Source organism: Meriones unguiculatus, chromosome 1 (assembly GCF_030254825.1).
Source record: "Meriones unguiculatus strain TT.TT164.6M chromosome 1, Bangor_MerUng_6.1, whole genome shotgun sequence".
Taxonomy (NCBI): domain Eukaryota; kingdom Metazoa; phylum Chordata; class Mammalia; order Rodentia; family Muridae; genus Meriones; species Meriones unguiculatus.
In genome coordinates, this window is record NC_083349.1 from 109,595,572 (window position 1) to 109,620,742 (window position 25,171).

The window sequence follows — 25,171 nt, forward strand, 5'->3', positions numbered from 1 at the left end:
CAACCAGTGAAATACTATATTGTACAGCCATACAAGATAAGAAAATAGAAGCTGGAGAGATGGCTCAAAGGTTAAGAACATTTTCTGCTTTTCCAGAGAACCCAGGTTTAATTCCCAACACCCACAAGGCATCTTACAACAGTCTGTAATTTTACTCCTAGGACAGCCAACACTCTCTTCTGGCCTCTACAGGCACCAGATACATAATGTGGCACAGACAAACATGCAGGCAAAACACCCATACACATAAAATAAATTTTTGTGTGTATTGTATGCTATCACCCATTAAAAGAGCAAAAACGTGTATTTCTTTAAATCACCATAAAATTCCCCTAGGAGTAAATGGTAAAAACATTTACAATGGTAAAAACAACTGTTAGGCAAGGCGTGGTGGCACATGTCTTTAATCCTGGCACTCAGGAGGCAGATTTCTGTAAGGTCCAGGGTACTCTGGTCTGCATGGTGAGTTCCATGTCAGCCAGGCCTATATAGTGACACCCCATCACAAAAAAAAAAAAAAAAAAAGAAAGGAAGAAAGAAAGAAAGAGACAGAGAGAGAGAGAGAAAGAAAAAAGAGAAAGGAAGAAAGAAAGAAAGAATTGAATAATTGTTAGGGTAGAGCTAGAGAGATGGCTCATCTGTTAAGAGCAATTGTTGCTTTCACAGAGAACCTGGGTTTGGTTAGCAAAACCTACATGGTGGCTCACAACCAACCATAACTCCAATTCTAGGAGCTGAATCCCTCCGACTTCCATGGGCACCAAGCACACAAGTGAAGCACATACACACATGCAGGCAAAACACAAAAAGAAAACTAAAAAGAAAAAAATTTAAATATTGTTAGGGGCTGCTGAGATGGTTCAGCAGGTAAAGATGCTTGCCACTAAGCACAAAGACCTGAGTTTGATCCTCAGGACTGGAAATGGAAGGAGAGAACCAACTCCTACAGGGAACAGAGGAAGCCCTGAGTAAGTGAAGTCCAAAGATGAATATAGATTATTGGCATGGACAGACAGTCATGTCAAGGATTCCAATGCCTTAGCCCTGTAGGAATGGCAATCTCAGAGAATCTCAGGGAATCCCAGGGAATCTCAGAGGGGTGACAAAGCTTGGTGGGGAGGGGTCCTAAAGTAATGGAGGGACTAGTGTGTACAAAAAGCAGCAGCTGCAGCTTTCTCCTCCTCCTGTTTACAACCTGAGATTGTTTACCTGTAGACACCTCCCACCCAGAAAAGCCAACCCATGTGCTGTACATAACCCTGTAGGATGAGGATACAAGTTCTAGTGGTAGTAGATGATTCAGATTCAGGGTGTGCACACCATCAGACCCCAGCTTTTCTCTACAAGTCTGTCATTTCTTCAGTGTTTGTCCTTCATTCCCTCACTGCCCCTAGACAGGGTTCCAGGCCCCGAGCTGCACACAAGTTCCAGGACCACAGCAAGCTCCTACACGATAGCTCCTGAACTCCACATGAGTGGCATGGGCCTCCCTCCCAAATAAGTGTTAATAATAATAATGATAATGTTAGCTGAGGGTGGTAAGCATGTATGTACTACAACACACATGTTGGAGGTCACAGGACAACCTGTGAGAGTTAGAGCTCTCCTTCCAAGGGGTTCCATGACCTCTGGCTTGGTGGTAGGCACTTTGACCAATGAAGCCACCTCACTGACCCAATTTCTTAATTTTTAAACGTACTTTTACTTTAAAAGCAAGTAAGAACCTTGAGATTTACAAATGATGACTATAGCAGCCAGCCCCCAAGCTGACCTCAGTATTTCTTTTTGGTTTTTACTCTTGGTGTGACTGCCTTCCGCACTGTACTGCTCTACGTCAGAAGTGATGGCACTACTTCTGAAATCAAGCTATGAAAAATAATACTGCAGCTTCTGTCTTAGTCTCTCAGATCACTCCGAGAGAAGCCCGCTGCCAAGTCACTGGATTTCTGACGAGGCCTGCCAACGGCCATGTGAGTGAGTGGGAGCTGATCCTCGGGCACAGATGACTAAAGCCTGCCCAACATGCTGACAACAACCTCCTAAGAAATCCCAGTCAGAGCAATCCAGCCAAGCAGGCCCAGATTCTTGACCCTCAGAAATTGTATGACATCTTATGACAAGCATACCTAAAGATATAAAAACTTGTAATATGTAAATATAGTGTTTAATGGAGGAAAGATGGCCTGATCAATAAACTTGCTGGGAAATGACTAATCACTTGGAAAAATAAAGTCCATTATCCACCCCATAAGTTAAAAAAAAAAAAAAAGGCCAGTATATCTAAAACCATTAAAAAACAAAACAAAACAAAAAACAAAAAACAAAAACAAAACAAAAAAACAAAACCCAGAGTGGAGCAAGATGGCACATGCCTTTAATCCCAGCACTGGGAGGCAGAGGCAGGCAGATCTCTATGATTTTGAGGTCAGCCTGGTCTACACAGTAAGTCCTAAGCCAGCTAGAGCTACACAGTGAGACCCTGTCTTACTCAAAACAAAAAGATCAGAGACTCTCTCTCTCTCTCTCTCTCTCTCTCTCTCTCTCTCTCTCCTGCATGCACGCACGTCAGCCAGCCTGGTCTACCAAGTTCCAGGATAGATAGACCTACACAGAGAAACGCTATCTCAAAAAACACAAAACCAAAATATATTTAGAGAAAATATCTGTAACATATACAGCAAAAAGGGTTAATACAATCCATAGAGTCTGTTTCAAATTAATGGAATCTCTGTTTTGCTCTAGCTTGCATTTCTCCACTATGCAGTTGTTAGTGAGGTTTACATGGGATTGAATCCAGGTCAATTACCAAGCAGAGTAATCTTAATTGCTACAGAAACTAAACGTTCAGGTGACCAAGGCCTACCACAAGCTGGCCTGGACCATGGGTACTGATAAACAGATGGTAATCAAATACTTAAGTTTTAGAGTTATGCTGTTCCAAGACACAAATCGTTACTTCTGTCATGGCTGTAGCTTTGTAAACATTAACAATGCTACCTAAACACAAAGCTGACACCAAAAGAAGACAGAACTGAAAATTTTATTAAACTAAAAACAGCAGCCCTGGTCAGATGCTAGCTGAAACTCACCCACTGATGGTCCAGAACCTAATAAATCCCCAAATTTACTTGAATTTTCTATTATTGGCACCTAGTACTTATAACTGAACAGGTTCCTGCCTGATATGCAGAGCAGAAGCAAAAGTGAGCAAATAAGCAGTTCGTGTAAGAAATTCAAATGCTGGCAGGGCATTTTTCTATCATGTACCCTGAGTTTGATCCCCAGCATCAATCAAATTAAAATATTCACAGTAACAAAAAATCTTTAAATACCTTTATTTCTCACATATGTCTTTGTATATCTGTGAGTGTACACCACATGTGTCTGGGTGCCCACGAAGGTTAGAAGAGGGTGTTCAAGCCCATGGAGATGAAGTTACAGGTAGGCGTGAGCTGCCAAAACCGGTCCTGAGCACCAAGCCTGAATCTCTTGCAAGTGCAGCAAGGGCTGTTAACCACTGAGCCCTTCTCCAGCCCTGAAAATTATCTTTAAAAAAAAGTGTTTAAAGCAAGCCAGGGGCTAAAAACCATTTTCAGCAAGGAGCAGGGGTTATATAAAAGCCATGGGGCTGGAGTACATAGTGAGCCCCTGTCATAAATACATAAATAAAATAAAGCAAGTCAGAATTCTGGGATTATCAGACAATGAAAACTAAATATATGGTTAATATAAAGCTGTGATAAGAACAGCTCTAACTAAATCAGCTTTCCAATACACCATATGGTATAAGAATAAACTGCTAAAGCTTTTTTCTAGTTCTTTTATTAAAATACAAACTGTAACTTTAAATTTTATTTTGAGACAAGATTTGATTATATCGTAGGCTTGCCTAAAACTAATACCCTTTACAAATTAAACAGCCTTCTAGGTGCTGGGATTACAAGCATGTGCTACCAGTCGAACAATAAACAGTCAATTTTTTCTTTTCTTTTCTTTTTTTGGTTTTTCGAGTTGAAATTTCTCTATGTAGCCTTGGCTGTCCTAGACTCACTTTGTATATCTGCCTGTCTCTGCCTCCTGAGTGCTAGGATTACAGGCGTGCACCACCAGGCAAAGCTCCAATTTTTTTTTTCTTATTTTTAGTTTTTTTTTTTAGACAGGGCCTAAGTGTGTAGCCTTGGTTGGACTGGTACTTACTATGTAACCCAGGCCTTGAACCTGTTGGCTATCATCCTGGGTGTTAGGATTACAGACATGCTCTATATTACCTGGCTCCAAATTGTGAAACCCTGAGTCCAATAAAGCCTCTAATTGGTTTCTTTCTTTTATTTTTCTAATTGGTTTCTATAGGAATACTCGAAATGCTCATTATGGTTGAAACTAACATAAACGCAGATCAATAGAAATAGCTAAATTGTATCATAAATATATCATGAATATTCAGAAGCTTGGGAGAAAATGAAAGATATACATGTATGGACTGACATGAAAAGACACCCATAATACATATTAAATAAAAATGCAAAAACTAAAGACTTATTATAAAACTACACAGCAAGGTGATATACTCTAGGCAGTACATACCATGGTAGTTCATGCCTTTAATCCACGCACTTAAGAGGCACAGGCAGGCAGATCTCGGTAAGTTTAATGCTAGCCTGAATTAGCCGGTTCCAAGACAGCCAGAGCCACATAATAGAAAGACCCTGTCTATATACTATCATATTGGAAGGCTGGCCTTTGTTATCATTTATAAAGCTTCAGAAATATAGAAATTTTAACAAAAAAGTATTCAAAACATGGGAATACCTGGGTAGTGTAGGCTTAGGTAGCAAAGGGCCACCTGGGCAGAAGAAGAAGGGCATGTAAGGAATAAAAAAGAAAGATGGGATGACTTAACAGTTATTACATCAAAGTTAAGCACAGACTCCAAGGCCCAAGTCCTTAACTTTTCTGTTTCTAGACCGTCAGTAAAATGTAGGCAATTTTAGAGTTGTTGAGAAAATTAAATACACACCTAGATACAGGTACATGTTGCCGGATATCTAGTACCACTTATTTTATGTGTTTGCTATTATTAGTGGGTGTGACATAAATATACTTAGTTCTCCTCTAAGACTTTGCACTAAAGTGCTAATGACCAAAAAGTAAATAAAAAAATACTTTTTACCTGATGGAACTCATAATTTCGCTGAGAATGTAGGAGACCAAAAGAAGTGCTTTAAATCAAACATTAGCAAAATATAACCCAAAAGCCTCAATAAAAGGGTTTTTCTTTTACATGATTTCTCTCTCTCTCTCTTTTCCCCCCCACGTTTGAAGCGCTAACAGCGAAGACAGGATACATCCTAAGCAAGCTCTCTAACACTGAGATATATTCCCAGGCCCAAAGAGCTGCAAAAGTGTATGTGTCAGTGGTTGAGTTGTTGTGGGTTCCAGCAAAAAAATTATAAAGAGCTGCAAGCAACACAAAACAAAGAATATATTACAGAGCACAGAGTGGGCTCACAAAACTGAAGCTATTTCCAGTGTGGCCCTTTACGGAAAAAACAAAAGTATATGAATGCAGTAGATGCAGTAGAAAGCATTACATGGGCAGAAAGGCTCCCTTTTGCAATTTACTCCAAACCGGTCGTCCAGTGTCAGGTTAAAGTGTTGTTGTTGTGGGCGGTGGAAGGCTTAGTATGACTTGAGCTTTAAAAGAGAACGCTCCTTTCTTTCTATAATCGTTTCTGCCATTTCTCGTTTTCTGTCTCGCAGAATAATCGGCTAACTGGCGGGTGCGTATCTGTTTGAATCCTGGGCTTGCCTCAAGAAGAAATTTTATGTAATTTCCCTAAGCCTGTCAGGTCAGCGAGAGTGGGGACAGTGGGTAGTTAAAAAAAAATGGTGCAGCGCGCCGGAAGCTGGCTTCACTTTCTTCTGAAAGCAATCGGTTTGTTTCAGGACTCGAGCCCATCTTTCCAGAAACAAAACGAACAACCCACAGCCTGATGAAGGGACGAGCTGAGCTCCTGACGAAAAGCAGACAGACGTCAGCCTCGGTTCTACCCCCTGTGGCTACCAATTAACGCCCTGTCAATTCACCGGGGTGGCTACTCCACCGATGGAGCGGGGTGTGCTATGCCCAGGCAGATGCTCGCTGGGTCCCCCTCTGGCTTAGAAAACGCCAAATCACCAAGCAGGTTGAAGGGCTGTCTCGGCTCCCTCCACACCCGAGGCCCGCACTCAATGACGCGCTCTCAAGCTCAACAGCCGCCGGCCGGCCTAGACAGGTAAAGCAGGGGAGACGGCGCGGCTCGGACACCGCCCAGCGTTGCACACACACGCCAACAGTTTCGTAAACCTGAAGTGGTAAGTGGGGACAGGTGACACCGCCGCTGCGAGCTACCCGAGAACGCGACCCACCGCCCGCCCTGAAGCGGTTGACACGGGGGCCTGGACCAGCCCGGCCGCTCTCGAGACCTCGACCCTCACAGGGAAGGGAAGCGGCCGCGGGCACGCGAGGAAAGTGGGACCTGCCTGCGGGGAGGTCAGAAGAAAGCCGAAAAGCGCGCTGCCGCACCTCAGAGTCCGCGAAAGCTGCCGCTTCCAACAAGGTCAAGTCCAGAGTGGGAAAGGCCCGCCCTCACCCGAGGCTCGAGTTCCGCAAGGACCCCTCGCCCCGCCCACTGCCTCCGCGGGACCTGCGGGCTGCCCGCCACGCGCCTGACCAGAAAACCAGACTCTCCGCCCCCTCCTCGGAAGTCCTAGGTCCTTTATTCAGAGAAATCATCCTTTCGTGCCTATTAGTCGAGAGCAAGAGGAAGGGTAAAAGGACCGGCGGCAATTCAGAGTCCGTGTTTTAGTAAGGCAGTCCGTCGGGCACCCTGCCGGACAATCTGAGAAAGAAAAGTCCTCGGCTCGCTCTCCCCCCCAACTAGAAGAGCTTTCTACTTTCGTCCTCTCTGCTCAAGATGGTGGCGTCCCGGGCGATTGGCAGTCTCAGTCGCTTTTCTGCCTTCAGGATCCTCCGCTCCAGAGGTGAGCCTGGATGACGGTCCCGGAGAGCCTCGGAGTGCCTGCAGGAACTGGGGCGGCGGGGTGCAGCGTTTGCCTCTCGCTGTCTCCCGGCCACCCCTTTCCCAGGACCTGTTGAAACGGGGGTTACTGTCCTGGGACCCCCACTTCCTGTGTCCTTGCTGAGGGCCTGTCACTCCCTCCCGCCCTACTCCGGCGGTGTCAAGCTCTTCCTCACTTTCCGGAGTCGTTTCCGCTCGGTCTGGCACTTTGCGCAGGTTTCTCTGCGGTAGCGCTGCGCTCACGCCCCTCTTTTCTTCCCTAATGATCGCGTTGGCCCTGACCCTGCCAGGTCGGGAGGACTAGCACCCGTTCTGTTACATTCTGAGGCCCTACAGCACCTTGGACACCATAAAAGATATCTATCAAGCTTCTGGGTGGCATTGACAGCCTTACAGATCACTGCCACTCCCTAATTTTTCCCGTCAGAATCATTTTTGGCAGTGCTCTCGCGCTTCCAGTAATGCTGGTGGGAATGTACAGAAGGTTGAAACCGGTGGCTCTCCAATTTAAGCGAAAAAATATATTTAAAATACCAGAAAAACTTGATTTTTGAGGAACGAAATGTTTGATCGTTTTAAAAAACTATTTCTAATCTTCATTCTGACGATTCTCAGGCAGGCTGTATGTGCTGTATTCCTCTTCAAACTGTTAGTGAAAGGGTTAAAAGGGGTGTTGGTTTAGAAAAAAAGTCCTTTTCCCAGAGGTCCCAAATCAGGAAGGGCAAATGTAACTTTAATTTATTGCATATTCCACTTGATACCAGTTACTTTAGTTTGTAATATGAATTCACTTTAATTTTCCTCACAAAAAAAAAAGTCTACATGTAGAATTTACTTTTCTTAACCCTCTCCACATTTAATTAAGTGCTTGAGTCTTTTAATACTTTTTTTTTAATGTCCACAGGTTGATTATGAGTACACACGCCAAAACTACACCACATTACCAAAATAAGTGAAATGGGGCAGGCCTTGGTGATGCCCACCTTTACTATTGGGTGATCTTTCAGTTTGTGGCCTGTCTGGCCTACACAGTGAGTTCCAGGCCAGTCAGGGCTATTTAGTGAGACCCTGTCTTTAAAAAAAAAAAAAAGGAATGTCTGCACTTGGTTGTGTTTCCTTGCAATTTATATTTTTCTTTTTCCACATTTATAACAGTTTTAGAAAAAAATCACATATGCTCCTCTATTTGTTGTGAGTTATTTCTGTGGATTGGCAGCTGCTGTGGCACTGGAGTGGCAGTCAGGTCACAAGTTGGCTAGCTCTGTGACTTTGGCCACGTTCTTTAATCTACATGGGCTCTCTTTTCTTGTCTGTAAAATGAATGAGTGATTTTTTTTTTTCCCTTTGGCAGGAGCAGTAGTATGATGGAGCAATTAAAGCATTAAATATGGACTCTGGCTTCTGGGTTGAATCTGGCTTTTACCTTCTGGTGACCTTGGGAATTAATTTCAATATCTTTTTCTCGTGGTAAAATGGAGTCAATTGTGTGTTAAGTCTAAAGAAGCTACATTAGCTATATAACAATTTATTATGGGAATACATTCTCAATAAATGTTATTAATTTTTCAGGCCTTAGAAGCAATAATTGTACATAGCTGAAAATTTTTAAAGTAGTCTATCCATTTTACATAGGTTGTAAAAAGCTAACAGCCAAATTATCCCATACTTCTACATAGAAACATACAAGTATATAAATTGTATTATGTTTTCATTAAGAAAATGTAGTCTTTTATAGCTACAGCTTATTAATAGCAGCTTATACATTTTGAAAGCATATTTAGGAAAATCTATTTTAAAATTAGCTGCGCACCTGACTTACCATTTAGTCTAGACTGAGTAGGTCAGTCCTTGACCCTGACCCTGAGAGTATGTGCAGCCATTGCCAAACAGTGAAACTGTCATTTCCGGGGCAAAGAGTAAACCTTCAGTTGTTGAAGTTTTAGACCATTCCTGCTGTACAGTACTGTCATTCTAACATGACTATCAAAAAAATCACAAATTGACCTTAATATCTAATATCCTAATTCCTAAGTATATAAGTGGCAAAAGAATTTTACAGGAAATGAACAGCAGTTAGTAGGTATTGTGGTATTTTTAAATCTGACTCTCAATTCTCATCCATACCTTGGGCCCAAGGTTGAATTTTGAAAAAGCCATAACTTGCTATAAACTAAAGTAACATTTTTCAAAGTTGTGCAGCACAATCCAGCTTTTCCACTGACTGAAGTCTTGTGTGATCTTGTAGCTGTTTTCTTGAGTTACATATGTAGATGATTAAAAAGTAGGGCAAAGGTTTTGCTTTTGCTGGCACAGAAAATGTAGGCTAAAGTTCACACAGCAGCTGTATGGTAAGCTTTGCTGTCAGGCAGTGGGTAAGGCTGGATTCCAAAAGCAAAGTTACCTTGTACTTTGGCTTGATTAAATTGACTGTGGTTAGGAATTTTTTTTTTTATGTTTGAGCATTTTACTGTTCTTTATCTTTGCTTTTTGTCTCTGTTGGTTTAGAGGAGGTTTTGTGTAAGTGTGTGGGAGCATGTTTACCTCAAAGAGAGGTTAGTTGGCATGAATTAAAATGGCTTAAAGAATAGGCTAATGAGAACCAACTTCTTTATTACGATTACAATTAATTGAGACTAAATTAATTGATCACGAAATAGATCTGTCTGGCCTCTGCCCCCTGAGGTGTGCCACCACAGCCAGCTTTGCATCAGCCACCTTTAAAGAACAAATATTTTATTTCAAAGCTAGTAACTCTGCTCTGAGGATTGACAAGTACCTGTGATCCCAGCATCCCACTGAGGCAGGAGGATCACAAGTTCTAGATAGCCTGGGCTACTACCCAGCAGTACCTCAACTCAAAGGTTGTTTTTGGTTTGGGGGGTTTTGTTGTTGTTTGGGTTTGGGTTTTTTGTTTGTTTGTTTGGTTGGTTTGATTTGGTTTGGAGTTTGTTTTGTTTTTGTTTTTTGTTTTTTTTGGTGGGAGGAGATTTGCTTTTTTATTTGCTTCAGCATTTGTATCCTGTCACTCAATTTGTATCGTTTGTGTTCTGTCTACGACTTTTTTGCCTTTGTACCTCATCCCTCCCTACTTATACTCCTAGTCAGCCCATTCTGATATTCTTTACTGTTTTCTAGTTGGATTGCCTACCCCATTCTTCTTTCCCACTAGAATTTACACTTTACAGTTTGTTTTTCAGAACTGGATATTAAACCTAGTCTTTCTGCATGCTAGGCAGTCTACCACTGAGCTATTTTCAAATCTTCATTTAATAGGAACTCTGAATGGAAGAATCCTTAGCATTAAGACAAGTGGACTTCACACACTCTAAGGAGGATGGGAATTATATATTCAGCTAGACAGAGTTGTGCACAGCCAGCGGGAGTACAGCTGGCCTTCCTTAAAAACTGTTGAAATACCCAGTATCAGTTAAGAGATAGTCTTGGGGACTAGATGTAATTCAAGGGTAGCTGGCTTCTCTACCATGTGTCTTTGGGTTCAGTAACCCTCAACACTAAACAAGTAAGGCATACCATTAATGTCAGTGGGCAGATGAATATCTGTGAGTTCAAGGTCAGCCTCATCTACATAACAAGTTCTTCTAGGCCAGCCAGGACCTTATAGTGGCACCCTGTCTCATCAAACAAAACAAAACTCTCAACACTTGGGAGGTTAAGGTGGGGAAATAATGAATTCAAGATCATACTGGGTCACATAGCAAGTTCCAGCCTAGCCGGTGTTACACAATGAAACCCTATGTCAAATAAAATAAAATAAAAGAGAAGAAAACAACAACAACAAAAGCAGATTGAACTCCTGGTCCCCCAAATGCTAGCGTTGCAGGGGAGGGCTGCCACACCAGTTCTGCTATTACCTCAATGGTGTTTCCTGTAGGATTGGGGCTGCTCCCCAGAGACATCCAGTAAACAAAATGGCAATTAGAACCAAGATGGCTGCGGCCATGTGATGTGCTCTTCTCATGTTCACACTGAAGAACCTTAACAAGTTAGACGATGAGCACCAACTAATAAGTGACAGTGGACAGTGTGTGGGTTTTGTTATCCAAAGATTGGGAATATTATTGGTGGAGTGCTGTATAGAGATTATTTAGTTAGGAATGCTTAAGCCAGCAAAATGTGACATGGAATGTTTCCTTTATAGCTACTGGTTGCCCCTTGATTTGACATTTTGTTGGTTTGGTTTGGTTTGAGACAAGGTCTCACGATATAGCAGTAAATGGCGTGGAACTCTCTGCAGAGCAGGCTGGCATCACACTCCTCCTTCCTCTGTTTTCTCAGTGCTGGGATTCAGCGTATGCACCACCGCACCTTTTCTTTTTTAAGTTTATTTTTATTTATGTTTGGGTGTGAATATCAATATATACCACATGTGTGTGGGGGCCATGGAGGCAGAAGAGGGCATCAGAGCCTCTGAAGCTGGGCCTTCTCGAGTCTTTAGCCAGCGTGGGTGCTGGGAACCAAACTCTGTCCTTTCAGAAAACAAAAGTACTGTCTTGTTGGGTTTGGTTTTTTTTGGGGAGTGGGGGCATGCTGGCTTGGAAATCACAGACATCCACCTGCTTCTGCCTCCCCTGTGCACAGTTATAGAGGTCAGAGGTTCATAGTAGGTTTTGGGCTGAGGATACATAGCTCAGTGGTAGAGTATTTGCCTAGCATAGGATAGACCTGGGTGTAATCCCAAGAATGGGCAGGGGGAGCTAACAAGGGAACTACCATAATGGGCATCACTAGGCTCACAGAGGTGTTGCAGGGCTCTGTTCTTTCTGAAGCCCCTGGAGAACACCCGTTGCCTTGCCTTTTTTAGTTTTTAGAGTCAGCCCATTGTCTCTGCTTGTGCTCATCTTCCTTTAGCAACCTGGAGCCTGGTCATGGTCACATGTCTCTGATTTTCTTTGTGACTACACTAAACCCATTTAGATAATCCATGATACTCTCCCCATATTAAGGTCAATCTTAATTCCATTTGCAGTCATAGTCCTTGTTTGCTATATAAGCTAACATGTTCACACATTCTAGAGATGTGTCCTGCTCTTTTGTTCTGGGGGAGGGGATCGTCTGTCTGGATAATCATTTGACCTAATAATTAAAAAGAAAAAGGTAAAGGAGTAGCCACAATAATGACCTAGAAAACATTGTTCTGATTCGGGGTTTTGTTGGCATAAATTCCAGTTTTTCCAATTTAACAGATATTAAAGAAATGCTACTTCACAGAGTAATTATGAAACACTCTTTTCTTGCAGGCTGTACTTGCCGCAGCTTTACAGCATCTTCTGCTTTGCTGGGTAAGTTTGCATTCTTGTTTATGTACTTAACATTGCTTTTATAATTTTTTTAAATGATAATATAATTACATCATATTTTCTACTCATTTTCCTCCTTCCAACACTTTCCATATGCCCCTCTTGCTCTCTCTCAAATTCATGGCCTCTTTTTCTTTGTTATTGTAAATATGCATTAATATATCTCTCTGTGTGTATATATACATACACATCCCTAAATATCCCTAAATATATACATGTGTGCATATATGTATATAAACATATATGTACACACATACATTCAATATGTATGTATATATGTATCCCTGAATATAAGTATATATTATAGATGCATATATATAAACACAAAAGAAAAAAGGCCATGAATTTGAAAGAGCAAGGGGAGTTAATGAGAGGGGTTGAGGGAGGAAAGTGAATGGGAGGTGTGTGTGTGTGTGTGTGTGTGTGTGTGAATGTAGGTGTATCCCTAAATGTAACTGCTCAGTCCATATAATGGTACTTGTATGTATATGATCCTAACATCACTTTGCAGATGTAGTTTATAATAAGCATGTTTAGAAACAAATTGTCTTTTCTTTTTTTAGCCAGAACCCATATTAATTATGGAGTCAAAGGGGATGTGGCGGTTATTCGGATTAACTCACCCAATTCAAAGGTACCTGAACTTTCTTTAATTTCTGCCAACCACAGTTATGCATCCTATCCTAAATAGAAATGAAATCTACCTGTCCAGAAGTAGACCTGTCACATGACTTTTTAAAATCTCTTAGTTACAGATGGACGTCCTTGTTTGAGTATCCTTCTTGGTAACAGGGTTGGTGGTGCACACCTTTAATCCCAGCACTTGGAGACAGAGGCAGGCAGGTCTCTGAATTCTAGGCTACCTGGTCCATAGAGCAAATTCCAGGTCAGTTAGAACTCTACAGTGAGACCTTCTTCGGGGAAAAAAAAAAAAGTCCTTTTTGGTGGTATTCACCTTCAACCTCAGCACCGGAGAAGCAGAAGCAGGTGGATCTCTGTGACTCCCAGACCTGCCAGGGCTACTTAGTGATAGCCCATCTCAGAAACACATTGCTTCTTGTTGACTGCAGGTGTCAGTTCATATCAAAGAAATATAAATATAACCCTTCTATATTGTAGAGAATGAGTGTGAGAGAATATGCTGTTAACAAGCCTTACTCCCCCTCGTTACCTGCCTCACATAGTCATCACTCACAGTTGGCTGGGACGAGTGAGGACGCTTGGCTCTTGAGCGCCCTGGGGATCTGAATGACTCGTACAGTCCACATGCTAGAAATCAGGCTATGTGCACATGGAACCTGGATCTTGGCAAATTCAACAGGGCAGGCAGCAGAATCATAGCCTTTTGCCAAGAGCGGTTTATTACAGGAGTTCATTCTTTCCCCCATCTCAGGTTGGTGGAAAGAAAAGTCTTATGGCCAGAGGCCTATACGAAATAGGAGAATGAAGCCAAGGACCTAAGAGGCACAGATTGGAAGAACTCTAGGTCATCCTCAGCTACAGAGTTCAAGGCTAGCCTGGGCTATATAAAACCCTGTAAGAAATAGAAGGACCTGGATGAAGCAGTCGACAACTACCATAATTTAATGAAAATAGAGCCAATCCCTTCACTAGAATTAATCTTAATACTGACTAACCAATGATTCAAATTTCCTAACTGTGAAGTAAAGATCATACTATGTCTAATTTTGATTCCTTTTTTTTAAAATATTATATCAATATTTTTCCCCCAGGCCCATATATATTTATACATTTTCTTGTACCCTGCAAATGATCCAAACTCTTAGGAATGTGACCCCACATTCACTTTTTTTTGTTTTGTTTTTGTTTGTTTTGTTTGTTTGTTTTTTTTTTGAGGCAGGGTCTCACTGTGTATATCCTGGCTGGCCTGGAGCTTTCTGTGTACACGAGGCCAGCCTCAGACTTGTAGCCGCCCTCTTCCTCTGCCTCTTGAGTACTAGGATTAGAAGTAAGCGTCCTCAGCCGGGTACAGTAGCACACCCCTGTAATGCCAGCACTCAGGGAGGCAGAGGCAGGTGGAGCTCTGGAGTCCAGCACAGCCTGGTCTACACAAAGAAACCCTTTCTCAGAAAAGAAAAGGAAAAAACAAAACAACAACAAAAACAGGAGCCGTGTGGTGTATTTGGGAGTGAGAGTGGAGCTGAGTCTTTCCTCCCACCTTTACTTGGGTTTTTAGGCTCAAACTCAGGTTGTTGGGCTTGCATGGCAAGCACACTTAACCCACCGAGCATCTTTCCAGCTCCTGCGACCCACCGTTAGAGGAAGAGGTGCCGACAGTTAGCTAAAGCTACCTGGACGGAGAGCTTTTGGGTTTCAGGGGTATTGGTCTGTCTGTGCTTTGGTTCTGGTTTCTTCCTTTCCTTCTGACAACATCTGCTGCATAAACGTGCTTGCAGTGATAGTGTATGTGTGCTGTTTCCCCTTGAAACCCTTAGAGGTAGCTATTTCTCTTGTAGGTAAATACACTGAATAAAGAAGTACAATCAGAGTTCATAGAAGTCATGAATGAAGTCTGGGCCAATGACCAAATCAGAAGTGCTGTCCTTATTTCAGCAAAGCCCGGCTGCTTTGTCGCAGGTGCTGATATCAAGTAAGTTTTTCTTGATTAATTACGTATTTTTAAATAATACCTTTTCTAAAATAAGATAGAAGTAAATTCTCCCAAAGTTTATTTGTGAAGTTATTTTCCAGGATATAGTAAAGCTGATGAAATATAGGGATTCTTGCTTAAATCCTAGATGACTAAACACAGTCTTAAGTTAACCAAGAACAAGTGCCTAGTTTTCATCTATGAGATAACAAACATTTAAAAATTTGGTGGAAATCCCAATTGGTGTAGCTATTTTGAGTGCAGTTTGACAGTACTCAGTTAAATGGAAAGTACAGAGGCTGTGGAGATAGCTCAGTGGGTAAAATAGCTGCTGCTCGGCCAAGGACCCCAGCTTGAATCCCAGCATCCATGTAAAAAGCTGCACATGGTGAGTTTGATGGATAACTTTGTCTCAAAAAATAAGAAGTGAAGAAGTCACCTAATGTTGGCCTCCACATGTGCCTGCATAGGTGAGCAGACTTGCAGATATACACACACAAGGGGTGGGGGCGGGGCAACACATATGTTCCTGCCACACACTCTCATCCAGGTGTATATACTAAAGATAGGGTTCGTCTTTATTCCTAAGAGCAGCTAGGCCTGTGTAGATAGAAATAATGAAGCATTTAAAACAAGCTGCGAGTCAGTAGGAAAATGGGTAGGTAAAGACTACAGAATGGCTTAAAAAGGTTAACTAGATTGAGAGCATAACCTTAGAACTGTCTGCTCTGATGGTGAAAATATTTACCAGCTGATGCTCTTGTCAGAGCTTTGTGGTCAGTGGTTTGCTATAGGAGCAAAATAAATTGTTTAGCATGTTCCATTCCATGTTTGAAGACCCATTGCCAAATATCGGTATATGCTGAGATAAGCATATGGTGGTTGAGGTATTACACAGAGTAGGATACACCGTCATCTCCTCTCCTTCTGTTTGCCCTTTTGTGCCGCTACCTCAGCATGCTAGCGACTTGTGCAACCTCCCAAGAAGCAACACGGATATCACAGGAAGGACAGAGAATGTTTGAGAAACTTGAAAGGTCCTCAAAGCCTGTTGTGGCCGCCATCAGTGGATCCTGCTTGGGAGGAGGACTTGAGGTAAGGAAGTGTCCGGAGCTGCACAGACTCCGTCCCACTCACTGGTGGGGTATGCCACTGTACACCTTGAGGCCACTGTTTCACCCCCAGGAAAATGTTCTGAGTAGGAGTGTCTTGGTTTTGGGCTGTCAAATGCCCAAATGGGTTTAATTCTTAATCCGTGAGAAACAGCAAGTGACACAGAACAAGTGAGCCAAGAAGTGCTGTTTCCATTTACGGCTGAGCTTTGAGCGCGCTGGGAAGGCTTTCTCACAACCGAATACCTGGTTCAGGTTCACAGGGCAGAGGTTCAGAAGTATGACGTATGCTCATGTTAAGTCTGCTTGAGACTTAAAAACATAATATGTGTGTGTGTGTGAAAGAGAAACAAAGACAGAGAGTTTCTTGTGAGTAGTAAAGATGGTGAGTTTGAGTTTGAAGAGTTTTCAATCTTTGAACTAAGATTGTAGAGTTTTGTTTTTTTGATTTGTTTGTTGTTGGGGTTATTTTTGTTTCTGTTTTTGTTTGAAACAGGAGCTCACTCTATAGACCAGGCTGGCCTCGAACTTGGAAATCTGCCTGCCTCAGCCTCCCAAGTACTGGGATTAAAGGCATGCACCACCACTGCCTGGCTGAGAAAAGAGATTCTTATTAGATTACACTGTATTTAAAAAAAAAGAGAAAAAGAAGCATTTATTGAGCATTTGTCACATGCTGGGCTGTTTGCTGGATTTTTACATATGTTAATGAAGGAAACCTGAGCCTGGTCCCCAAAAGAATTTGATTAACCAGAAAATGGTTTTGGAAGCATCCCGTACTTAGTGTAGTTGTACTCAAAAGCAGCCGTAAGCAAGGCCTGTTAGGAAACTGCAGGTAGACCTGATTGATTGGAAGGGATCATCTCCTTAGGGTATAGAACACCTCAACTCTTGCCTCAGCCTCACGGGCACCTGGGTCTAGTTGCGTGGCTCATTGTTTCTGGCGAAAACTTGAGGAGTATTGTTAGTTATTGCTTTCAGTTTTGAGACAAGGGTCTTGCTCTGTTGCCCAGGCTGGTCTCAAACTCACAGGCTCAGGTAATCCTGCTGTCTCAGACTCTTGTGTAACCAACTATAAGAGTACATTCCTGGCTTGATATTTATTTATTTTTTTAATGGTAAACTCCATTGCTGTCATTACTTTTAAGGAGAATGGCAACCTAAAAAAAAAAAGGGTTACTAAGTTATAAAAATAGGTAGAAAAGGTAAACTATAGAGTGTCAAATGTCAGCCTAAGGAATCATGGCTTATTTTGTGGTACATTCCTGCTTTATAAATAATCTTTAGACCTGCCAACCTAGGTGCCAAAATGTTAGTTACATTTTCTAACATTCTAATTTTTTTTTTTTTTAATCTGTTTGAAGCTTGCACTGGCATGCCAATACAGAATAGCAACAAAAGACAGAAAAACAGTATTAGGTGTCCCTGAGGTGTTGCTGGGGATCTTACCAGGAGCCGGAGGTACCCAGAGACTGCCCAAAATGGTGAGTTTTAAGACCCCCCAACACCGTGAACTTGAGACTGCTGTACATATGTATCCCTTTAGATGTATTCCATCTTGTACAAAGTACAAAATATAGACTCACTGTAGAATTCAGAAACCAAGTAAGTTAGGAATATAGAGGGTCATTGAGAGATTGGTTTTTTGTTTTGATTTGATTTGTTTTGTTTTGTTTTTTTTTTCAGTCCTGTAGAATTGTTGATCAGAGTCTTTGTAAGTGTCTGATGATGGGTGAAAATGATAAGCTACTGTCTGGCTTTTCCAGAACATTAATTTGTTCCTCTTCTACACAGTATCTCTTTAATGGTTTTTTTTAACCATGGGTCATAGTTCATGGTATGTAAGAGACAGAACTTTCCCATCCTTCTCTGATTTGAACCATCTCCTGGCTGTATTCAGAGGACCAAAAAAAGTCCCAGCAAGCTTTTGAATTTCTTTTTTAAAATGATTTATTTACTTTTATTTTATATACATTAGTGTAAAGATGTCAGATCTGTGAAGTTACAGACAGTTGTGAGCTGCCATGTGGGTGCTGGGAATTGAACCCAGGTCCTTTGGAAGAGCAGACAGTACTCCTTACCACTGAGCCATCTCTCCAGCCCAGCTTTTGAATTTCTAAGGAGAGTCATCTCTGGATGCTGCAGAGAAATTTTCTATCAAACCAGAGGCATCGACCCTCATAGCTTCTAGCACTGTAGATGCCTTAGGGAAAAGGGCTCAGTAGAGCAGCTGTGCCAAGGCGTTTACACAAGTGAGAGTGGTGAAAGGAAGGCTTTGTTCCCTGTGGTTTTGATTTTGCTTTTACAAATCTCATCCTATAGCCTTGGCCTCAAACTCATGCCCATTCCCTTGCCTCACCCTTTTGAGTGCTGACATAACACATACCTAGTTAGTAATCCAAATAATACACATTTCTTTATAAGAATTGTCTAGAAGATGTCTCAACACAAAAAGTTTTGTTGAATTTCTTTACTTACGTTGCTAGAAGTTCTTTTCTTTTTATTTATTTATTTATTTTGGTTGGTTGGTTTTTTTGTTGCTTGGATTGTTTGTTTGTTTTTAAGATTTATTTATTACATATATAGTGTTCTGTCTGCATGTACACCTGCACACCAGAAAACTCCAGATCTCATTATAGATGGTTATGAGCCACCGTATGGTTTCTGGGAATTAAACTCAGGACCTTTGGAAGAGCAGCCGGTACTCTTAACCTCTGAGCCAGCTCTCTAGTCCTTATTTGTTTATTTTTAAGCCAGAATCTCTCTATGTAGGCTTGACTGTCTTGGAGCTCCCTATGTAGACCAGGCTGGCCTAGAACTCATAGAGATCTTCTTGCTCCTGAGTGCTGGGATTAAAGGCTAGCTGTTTTTGCTGATTTTGTTTTGAATTTCTGTTGTTTTGTTCTGAGTCAGAGTCTTCTCTGCAGCTCAGACAGGCCCTGCATGATTCTCTTGCCTCAGCCTTCTAAGATCTGGGATTATAGAACAAACCATACAGCTAGCTAGAAGTCAGTTTTCTAGAATACTGTATCAGTTGAGCTGCATTTTTGTTAAACTCAAACTTCTTTCTAAATCCTTTGTAAAAATATCATGTTTTTCATCTCAGAGTCTGCACTGAGGTTCCAATGTTGTAATTTTTAAGGCGTAGGGATGCTGAGAATTGAACCCATGGTCTTATGCACATTAAGCAAACATTCTACCACTGAACTATATCCTCAGCTCTAAAGTTTTAATTACCATATAAATGATGGAAAACAGTTGAGAATGACACGAGTCTACAATTTGAGTTCACATGAAATGAATTCCCCACCTCTTCAATTCCTTATGCTATTGAGTTTAAAAGACACCATAAGATTTTTTTTCTTCATCTCAAAAGTATTGCTATATAAAATTTAATTTACTGATAAAAGAATGTAAAACTGGTTTGACTTTTCTCCTATTTTAGAAAAAACATATTACATTTATTTGCTTATATTGGGTGTGCATGCACACATGTCCACAGTATACATGAGGAAGGTAGAGGGCATCTTCAAGAAGTCAGTTCTCTCCTTCTCTCATGAGAGTCCAGGTATTAAATTTGGGTTGTCATATCCAGGCATGGTGGTGCACACCTTTAATCACAGAGCTCTGGGACACAGAGACAGGCAGATCACTGTGAGTTCGAGGCCAACCTAATCTACAAAGCGAATCCAGGACAGCCAAGGCTACACAGCAAAACCCTGTCTCGAAAAACCAAAGCAAAGCAAACTTGGATTGTCAAGCTTGACAGCAATCACGCTTACCCACTGAGCACCTCACCAGCCCCACTTTTCTTCCAGTGTTTGCTCTCTTGACAATTTGTGACTGACTTCCACCCTCACTTTTCCCCTGTGCTCTGGTTCTTGCTTGCATCTTAGGTGGGTGTGCCTGCTGCATTTGACATGATGCTGACTGGGAAAAACATTCGTGCAGACAAAGCCAAGAAAATGGGACTGGTTGACCAGTTGGTGGAACCCTTGGGTAAGTGTTAACATGACTCAGAATTGGGTCTTACAGAATTGCTTATTTTCTGAAGGATTTGATTTCTTCAATGTTAGTTTAGGATAAAACTCAAAACCCTCAAGAAAGAATTAATCTTTGAGGAGTGACATTTTCTTACTCCCTCCCCACCACTGGGAGCGTGGGAGTTGAGACAGTGTTCTCTTTGTAGTTCTGACATCCTGGAACTTGCTCTGTGGAGCAAGTTAGTCTTGAACTCAGAACTTAGAGATCCTCCTGCCTCTGCCTCCCAAGTGCTGGGATTAAAGATGTGCACCACCAACTGACCAGCAAAGAGTGACATTTTCTAAGAGCTAATACTAAATCATTTTCACAGTGGCATGCATATGAGTGCAGACATGCACACACACAAACACACACGCATGAATACACATAAAATGTAAAAGATGACAAAAAGGCTTGTACATCCAACTTTAAGATAGTTTTTTTAAAAAGATACGTTTGTAATTATCCAGTTTTAATAAAAAGTTGAGTTTTAACAAATACACAGTTATAGAAATACTACCATAGTTAAGACATTTCTAATATGTAACTTTCTATTCTTCATTTAGCTTGCTTTTTAAATACATCATTGTTATTATGTATATATGTAATATGCTCCTTCCTTCTAAAAATTATCTTTATTTGTTGCATGTGTTACATGTGTATGAGTGTGCACATACCACAGCATGCATGTCAGAGGATAGCATGTAGGAGTCAGTTCTCTTCCTCCACTTTGTGGGTTCTGGGGGTTAAACTCAAGTCATCGGGCTTGGTGACAGTGTGCCTTTATCTGCTGGGCCGTCTCTCTGCCCCGGGTTCACCCTTCCTATTGAGTGCTATTTTACTGTATATATGCCGTAGTTTGGGTATCCATTCACCAAGGGGGGAATGTTTGAGTTGTTTCTAGTTTGAGACCATTGTGAATGAAGCTGCTGTGAACACAGACGCACAAGCCTGTCTGCGGACATGGCTTTCCTTTCTGTTGAGTAAACGCTGGAGAGTGGAGTGACAGCTCGTGTGCCATGTATGTGGTCATCTCCTAAGAGACCAACCACCTGTAGTTACCGTTTCCATTCTGCCAGCAGCGGAAGACTTCCAGTTTCCAACCATGGTTTTAGTCTGAAATGTGGGTGTCTTTCATGTTAATTTGTTTCCTGTATATTTTCTGGGATAAATGTCTGTTCAAATCATTTTGTGTGAGTTTTAGAGTTCTCCCTCTTTTGGAATACAAGTCTTCTGTCAAGTATGTGACTTGGGGGTATTTTCTCCCACTCAGTGCTTCTCTTTTCACTCTCTAAGGTTAAATATTTTTAATTTAAGGAAGTCCAGTGTATCAAGTTGCTCATTATTATTGTTAATATCATCATTAGTTTATGTCTGTGTGCATATCTACACATGTGTACAACGTGCTATGGCACATATGTGGAGGCCAGAGGATAATTTTATGGAGTTCATTCTCTCCTTCAATCTTTGAATGGTTTCTGTGGGTCAAATTCAGGTCACAAGGCTTGTGTAGCAAACATTCCTACCAGCTGGGCCATCTCTCTCTCTCTGCACCTTGAAGGTTATTTTTGTTTTGGTATTTTGGGGATTTTTGTGGCTCATGCTATTGACTTGGGATCTGAGAATTCCTTTCTGATTTAAAACGTACAGATTTTTCCCCTGTGCCTTCTTCAGAAAGTATTCTGGTTTTATCTCTTGAACATCAGTCTGTGGCCCATTTTAAGTTAACATTTACATATAGTATGTCATACATGCTAATCATACACTTCACTGAGCTAATTCCTAACTCCTGCCTCAACAGGATCACAAGCTGGTAGATGCCATAAACAGGAAGTTAGTTGCTGTCTTAGTTAGGGTGACTATTGCTGGATGAAACACTATGACCAAAAGCAACTTGGGGAGGAAGGAGTTTATTTGACTCACAGTTCATTCTCAGAAGTAGTGAGCAAGGGCAGGAACCTGGAGGCAGGAGCTGATGCAGAGGCCTCGGAGGAGTGCTGCTCACTGGCTTGCTCCCCATGGCTTCCTCAGCCTGATTTCTTATAGAATCAGGACCACCAGCCCAGTGACAGCCCCATGCACAGTAGACTAGGCCTTCCTATCAATCACTAATTAAGAAAATGCCCTACAGACCTGCCTACAGCCTCATTTTATGGAGGCGTTTTCTTAACGGACTTTAGCTTGTTTCAGGTTGACATGATTGTACAGCACATATCGTTGCAGGCCCCTTGTGTGTACGGTACTGTGTGGACTAAATATCAGGTCACAGGGAATCTACCCCTTTCTGAACCCTTGAGCCCTTGAGCCGCTGGACCTGACTGGGGACTCTTAACAGTCTTCCATCAGGAAACTGGCTATGTGTTCTTCCTTCTAATCTGTTATATGTGACCCCAAAAGTCTGATGGCTTTACTTTTCTCGTGGTAGCTTCCTTTGGCTTGAGCCAAGTCTAGGAGGCAGTCCATGCCCCAAAGCTATGACATGCCGAAGAACAAAGAGAACAACTGTTGCCTAAGATAGGCTCTCTCTAGAACCCTAGTCCTCAGGTTTCTGCAGTACCTTTACAAATAATTATACAGCTTATCTAGTTGTTTGTTTGGTTTTTCTTCTGCTTTTGCCCTAGGAACACAGACCACACAAGACCTACTACATCCTATAGAAGTAGAAGGCAGACTGACAGTGTTTTGAGACCTTCGTCCACTTAGAGCCCATTGCTGCACCTTTGTTCACAACTGTCTAGAATTTACCACTCTAGTGTGAAAGGGGGGCTGTGAGGAAGCCTCCCTGCCAGGGTTTTGTCTACCTAGGGTTGGTCCAAGCTTGGTTTACATTCCAGTCCTTACATTTATGTTGTTATTGTTGTTGTTTTTCAGGACCAGGAGTAAAATCTCCAGAGGAAAGGACGATTGAATACCTGGAAGAAGTTGCGGTCACTTTTGCCAAAGGCCTGGCTGACCGGAAGGTCTCCACAAAGCACAGCAAAGGCCTGATAGACAGTGAGTGTTCTTGTTAACACACACAGCAGGCCCTCTCCTGCCCCAGAGCTTACCTGCAATTCAGAATGAGCCTGACCAGGGCTATGTGAGGCCCTGCCTCAGAAAGAAAGAGAGATGCTGCGCAATGGCACACGCCTTTGATCCCAGCACTTGGGAATCAGAGGCAGGCAGATCTCTGTGAGTTCCAGGACAGCCAGGGCTACACAGAGAAACCCTGTCTCAGAAAGCAGAGAGGGAGAGAGAATGTACTATGTGTGCTTTATGAAGGCATTCTTAAAGTCCACAACTGTGCCTCATGGTCAAATCCTTAACCTTTACTACAACTAAAGCCATTGTTTAAAGGCTTTTTATTTGGAAAAATTTAAACATTAATACAAGAGTAGATTATAATAGTGTAATAAAGCTGCAAGTCCCCAGACCAGACCTTAACATGTACCAAGTAATTAGAGCATGTTAAGGCAGCTCTGTGCAGAAGTTGATCTTTAGCTGTTGTTCCTTCAGATGGCTAGAATTACTGTATTGCTGTAGAGTCTGTAGAACAAATGAAAAAGGAAGACCAGGTTCATTTCAGTAAATATCCATATTTTTTCTTACAGAGCTGACGTCATATGCCATGACTATTCCATTTGTCAGACAACAGGTTTACAAAACAGTGGAAGAAAAAGTGAAAAAGCAGACCAAAGGCCTTTATCCTGCACCTTTGAAAATAATCGATGTGAGTCTTGCCCTGTACACCCGCCTTTTTCATATTTCTTCCTTTGGAGCAAGACTCTGATTTGTGATTCTGACCAATGTATATCAGTACTTTTTGTTTGTCTGTTTGTCTGTTTGCTTGCTTGCTTGCTTGCTTGCTTGCTTGCTTTTTGAGAAAGAGCCTTACTGTGTAACTCTGGTCTTCCACTTGCTCCAAAGATAAGGCTGGCCTGAAACTCAAAAGATTTGCCTGTGTCCCAAGCGTTAGGATATAAAGACATGCACCACTATGCCCAGCCACTGTTAAATCCTTTTTGTTTCGGAGGAAGGGGGTGCTCTCTGTGTAGCCCTGCTGTCCTGGAACTCGCTCTGTAGACCAGGCTGGCCTTGAACTCACAGAGATCCACCTGCCTCTGCCTCCTGAGTGCTGGGATTAAAGGCCTCCACCATTGTGCCCAGCTAATAATACTTTTTTAAAAAGACATTTCCATTGCTATAATTATTATGAAGGCCTAATGATACAGGGAGAGCATGAAAAGATGAAAGGAGATAATTAAAAGGTTTTTAATTAAAATTTAAAACACTTTAAAGACTTTGAAACTTAGAACTTTTCAGACTGGGAAATTCAAGAACATATAAGCAAAACTGGAAAAGGCAAGGCTACATAGAGACCCGGTCTTTGTTTGTCTGTTTGTTTCCTGAGACAGAGTTTTTCTGTATAGCCTTGGCTGGCCTGGAACTCTCTTTGTAGACAAAGCTGGCATTGAACTTAGAGAAATCTTCCTGCCTCTGTTTCCTGAGTGCTGGGATTAAAGGCGCACACCACCACACTTGGCTTGAGACCCTGTCTTAAAATAAATTAAATTGAATTAAAAATAAATTTAAAAAGCCAGGTGTGGTAGTACACAGAATCCTCAAACTCTGGGAGGCAGAGGCAGGCAGATCTCTGAGTTGAAGGCAAGCCTGATGTGATAGCGAATTGGACAGCCAGGGCTACATAGAGAACCTGTGTCTCAAACAAACAAAACAACCAAAAAAACTGGAGAATGGATCCATTACAAAGTATATTTTGAGTAGAAGAATGAGATTAAAATATGAAACATGGGCAAGGGATGTAGCCCAGGTAGAACCTTTGTCTGGCTTATGTAAGCCTCTAGATTCAGTCCCCAGCATTGTTTAAAAAAAAAAAAAATTAATTAAAACATGACGCAGACATCTGCACTCATCTTAACAGTCTGGGCTGGAAAAATTAAATTTTTACGATGAGTTAGATAGCCATAAAAGATTTAAAGCAGCAAAAAGTTAATGTCAGGTAATCAATGCGCAGAGGAAGGAACAACCATCTAGTTAAGGTAGAGG

At 41.8% G+C, this 25,171-nt stretch overlaps 2 protein-coding genes across 5 annotated transcripts in view; one reads left to right on the plus strand and one right to left on the minus strand.

Moving 5' to 3' along the window:
- Hadhb (hydroxyacyl-CoA dehydrogenase trifunctional multienzyme complex subunit beta) overlaps positions 1-6,684 on the minus strand; it is a 36,858-nt gene extending 30,174 nt beyond the window's left edge. The window contains exon 1 of one of the 4 annotated variants that reach the window (XM_021635390.2): positions 6,566-6,684. The gene's annotated coding sequence lies outside the window, so the exon portion shown is untranslated. Of the gene's footprint in view, positions 1-3,332; positions 3,547-4,809; positions 4,829-6,522 lie in introns of those variants that run through there. The other 3 variants (XM_021635393.2, XM_060365134.1, XM_060365126.1) reach the window with 3 other exon arrangements.
- A 135-nt stretch (positions 6,685-6,819) lies between these two features.
- Hadha (hydroxyacyl-CoA dehydrogenase trifunctional multienzyme complex subunit alpha) overlaps positions 6,820-25,171 on the plus strand; it is a 32,055-nt gene continuing 13,703 nt past the window's right edge. The window contains exons 1-9 of the mRNA XM_021635389.2: positions 6,820-7,023; positions 12,320-12,361; positions 12,943-13,013; positions 14,857-14,990; positions 15,947-16,085; positions 17,467-17,586; positions 19,999-20,101; positions 22,997-23,119; positions 23,716-23,834. Of these exons, the coding sequence (XP_021491064.1) occupies positions 6,957-7,023; positions 12,320-12,361; positions 12,943-13,013; positions 14,857-14,990; positions 15,947-16,085; positions 17,467-17,586; positions 19,999-20,101; positions 22,997-23,119; positions 23,716-23,834 (918 nt within the window). The 5' untranslated portion in view covers positions 6,820-6,956. The remainder of the gene's footprint in view (positions 7,024-12,319; positions 12,362-12,942; positions 13,014-14,856; positions 14,991-15,946; positions 16,086-17,466; positions 17,587-19,998; positions 20,102-22,996; positions 23,120-23,715; positions 23,835-25,171) is intronic.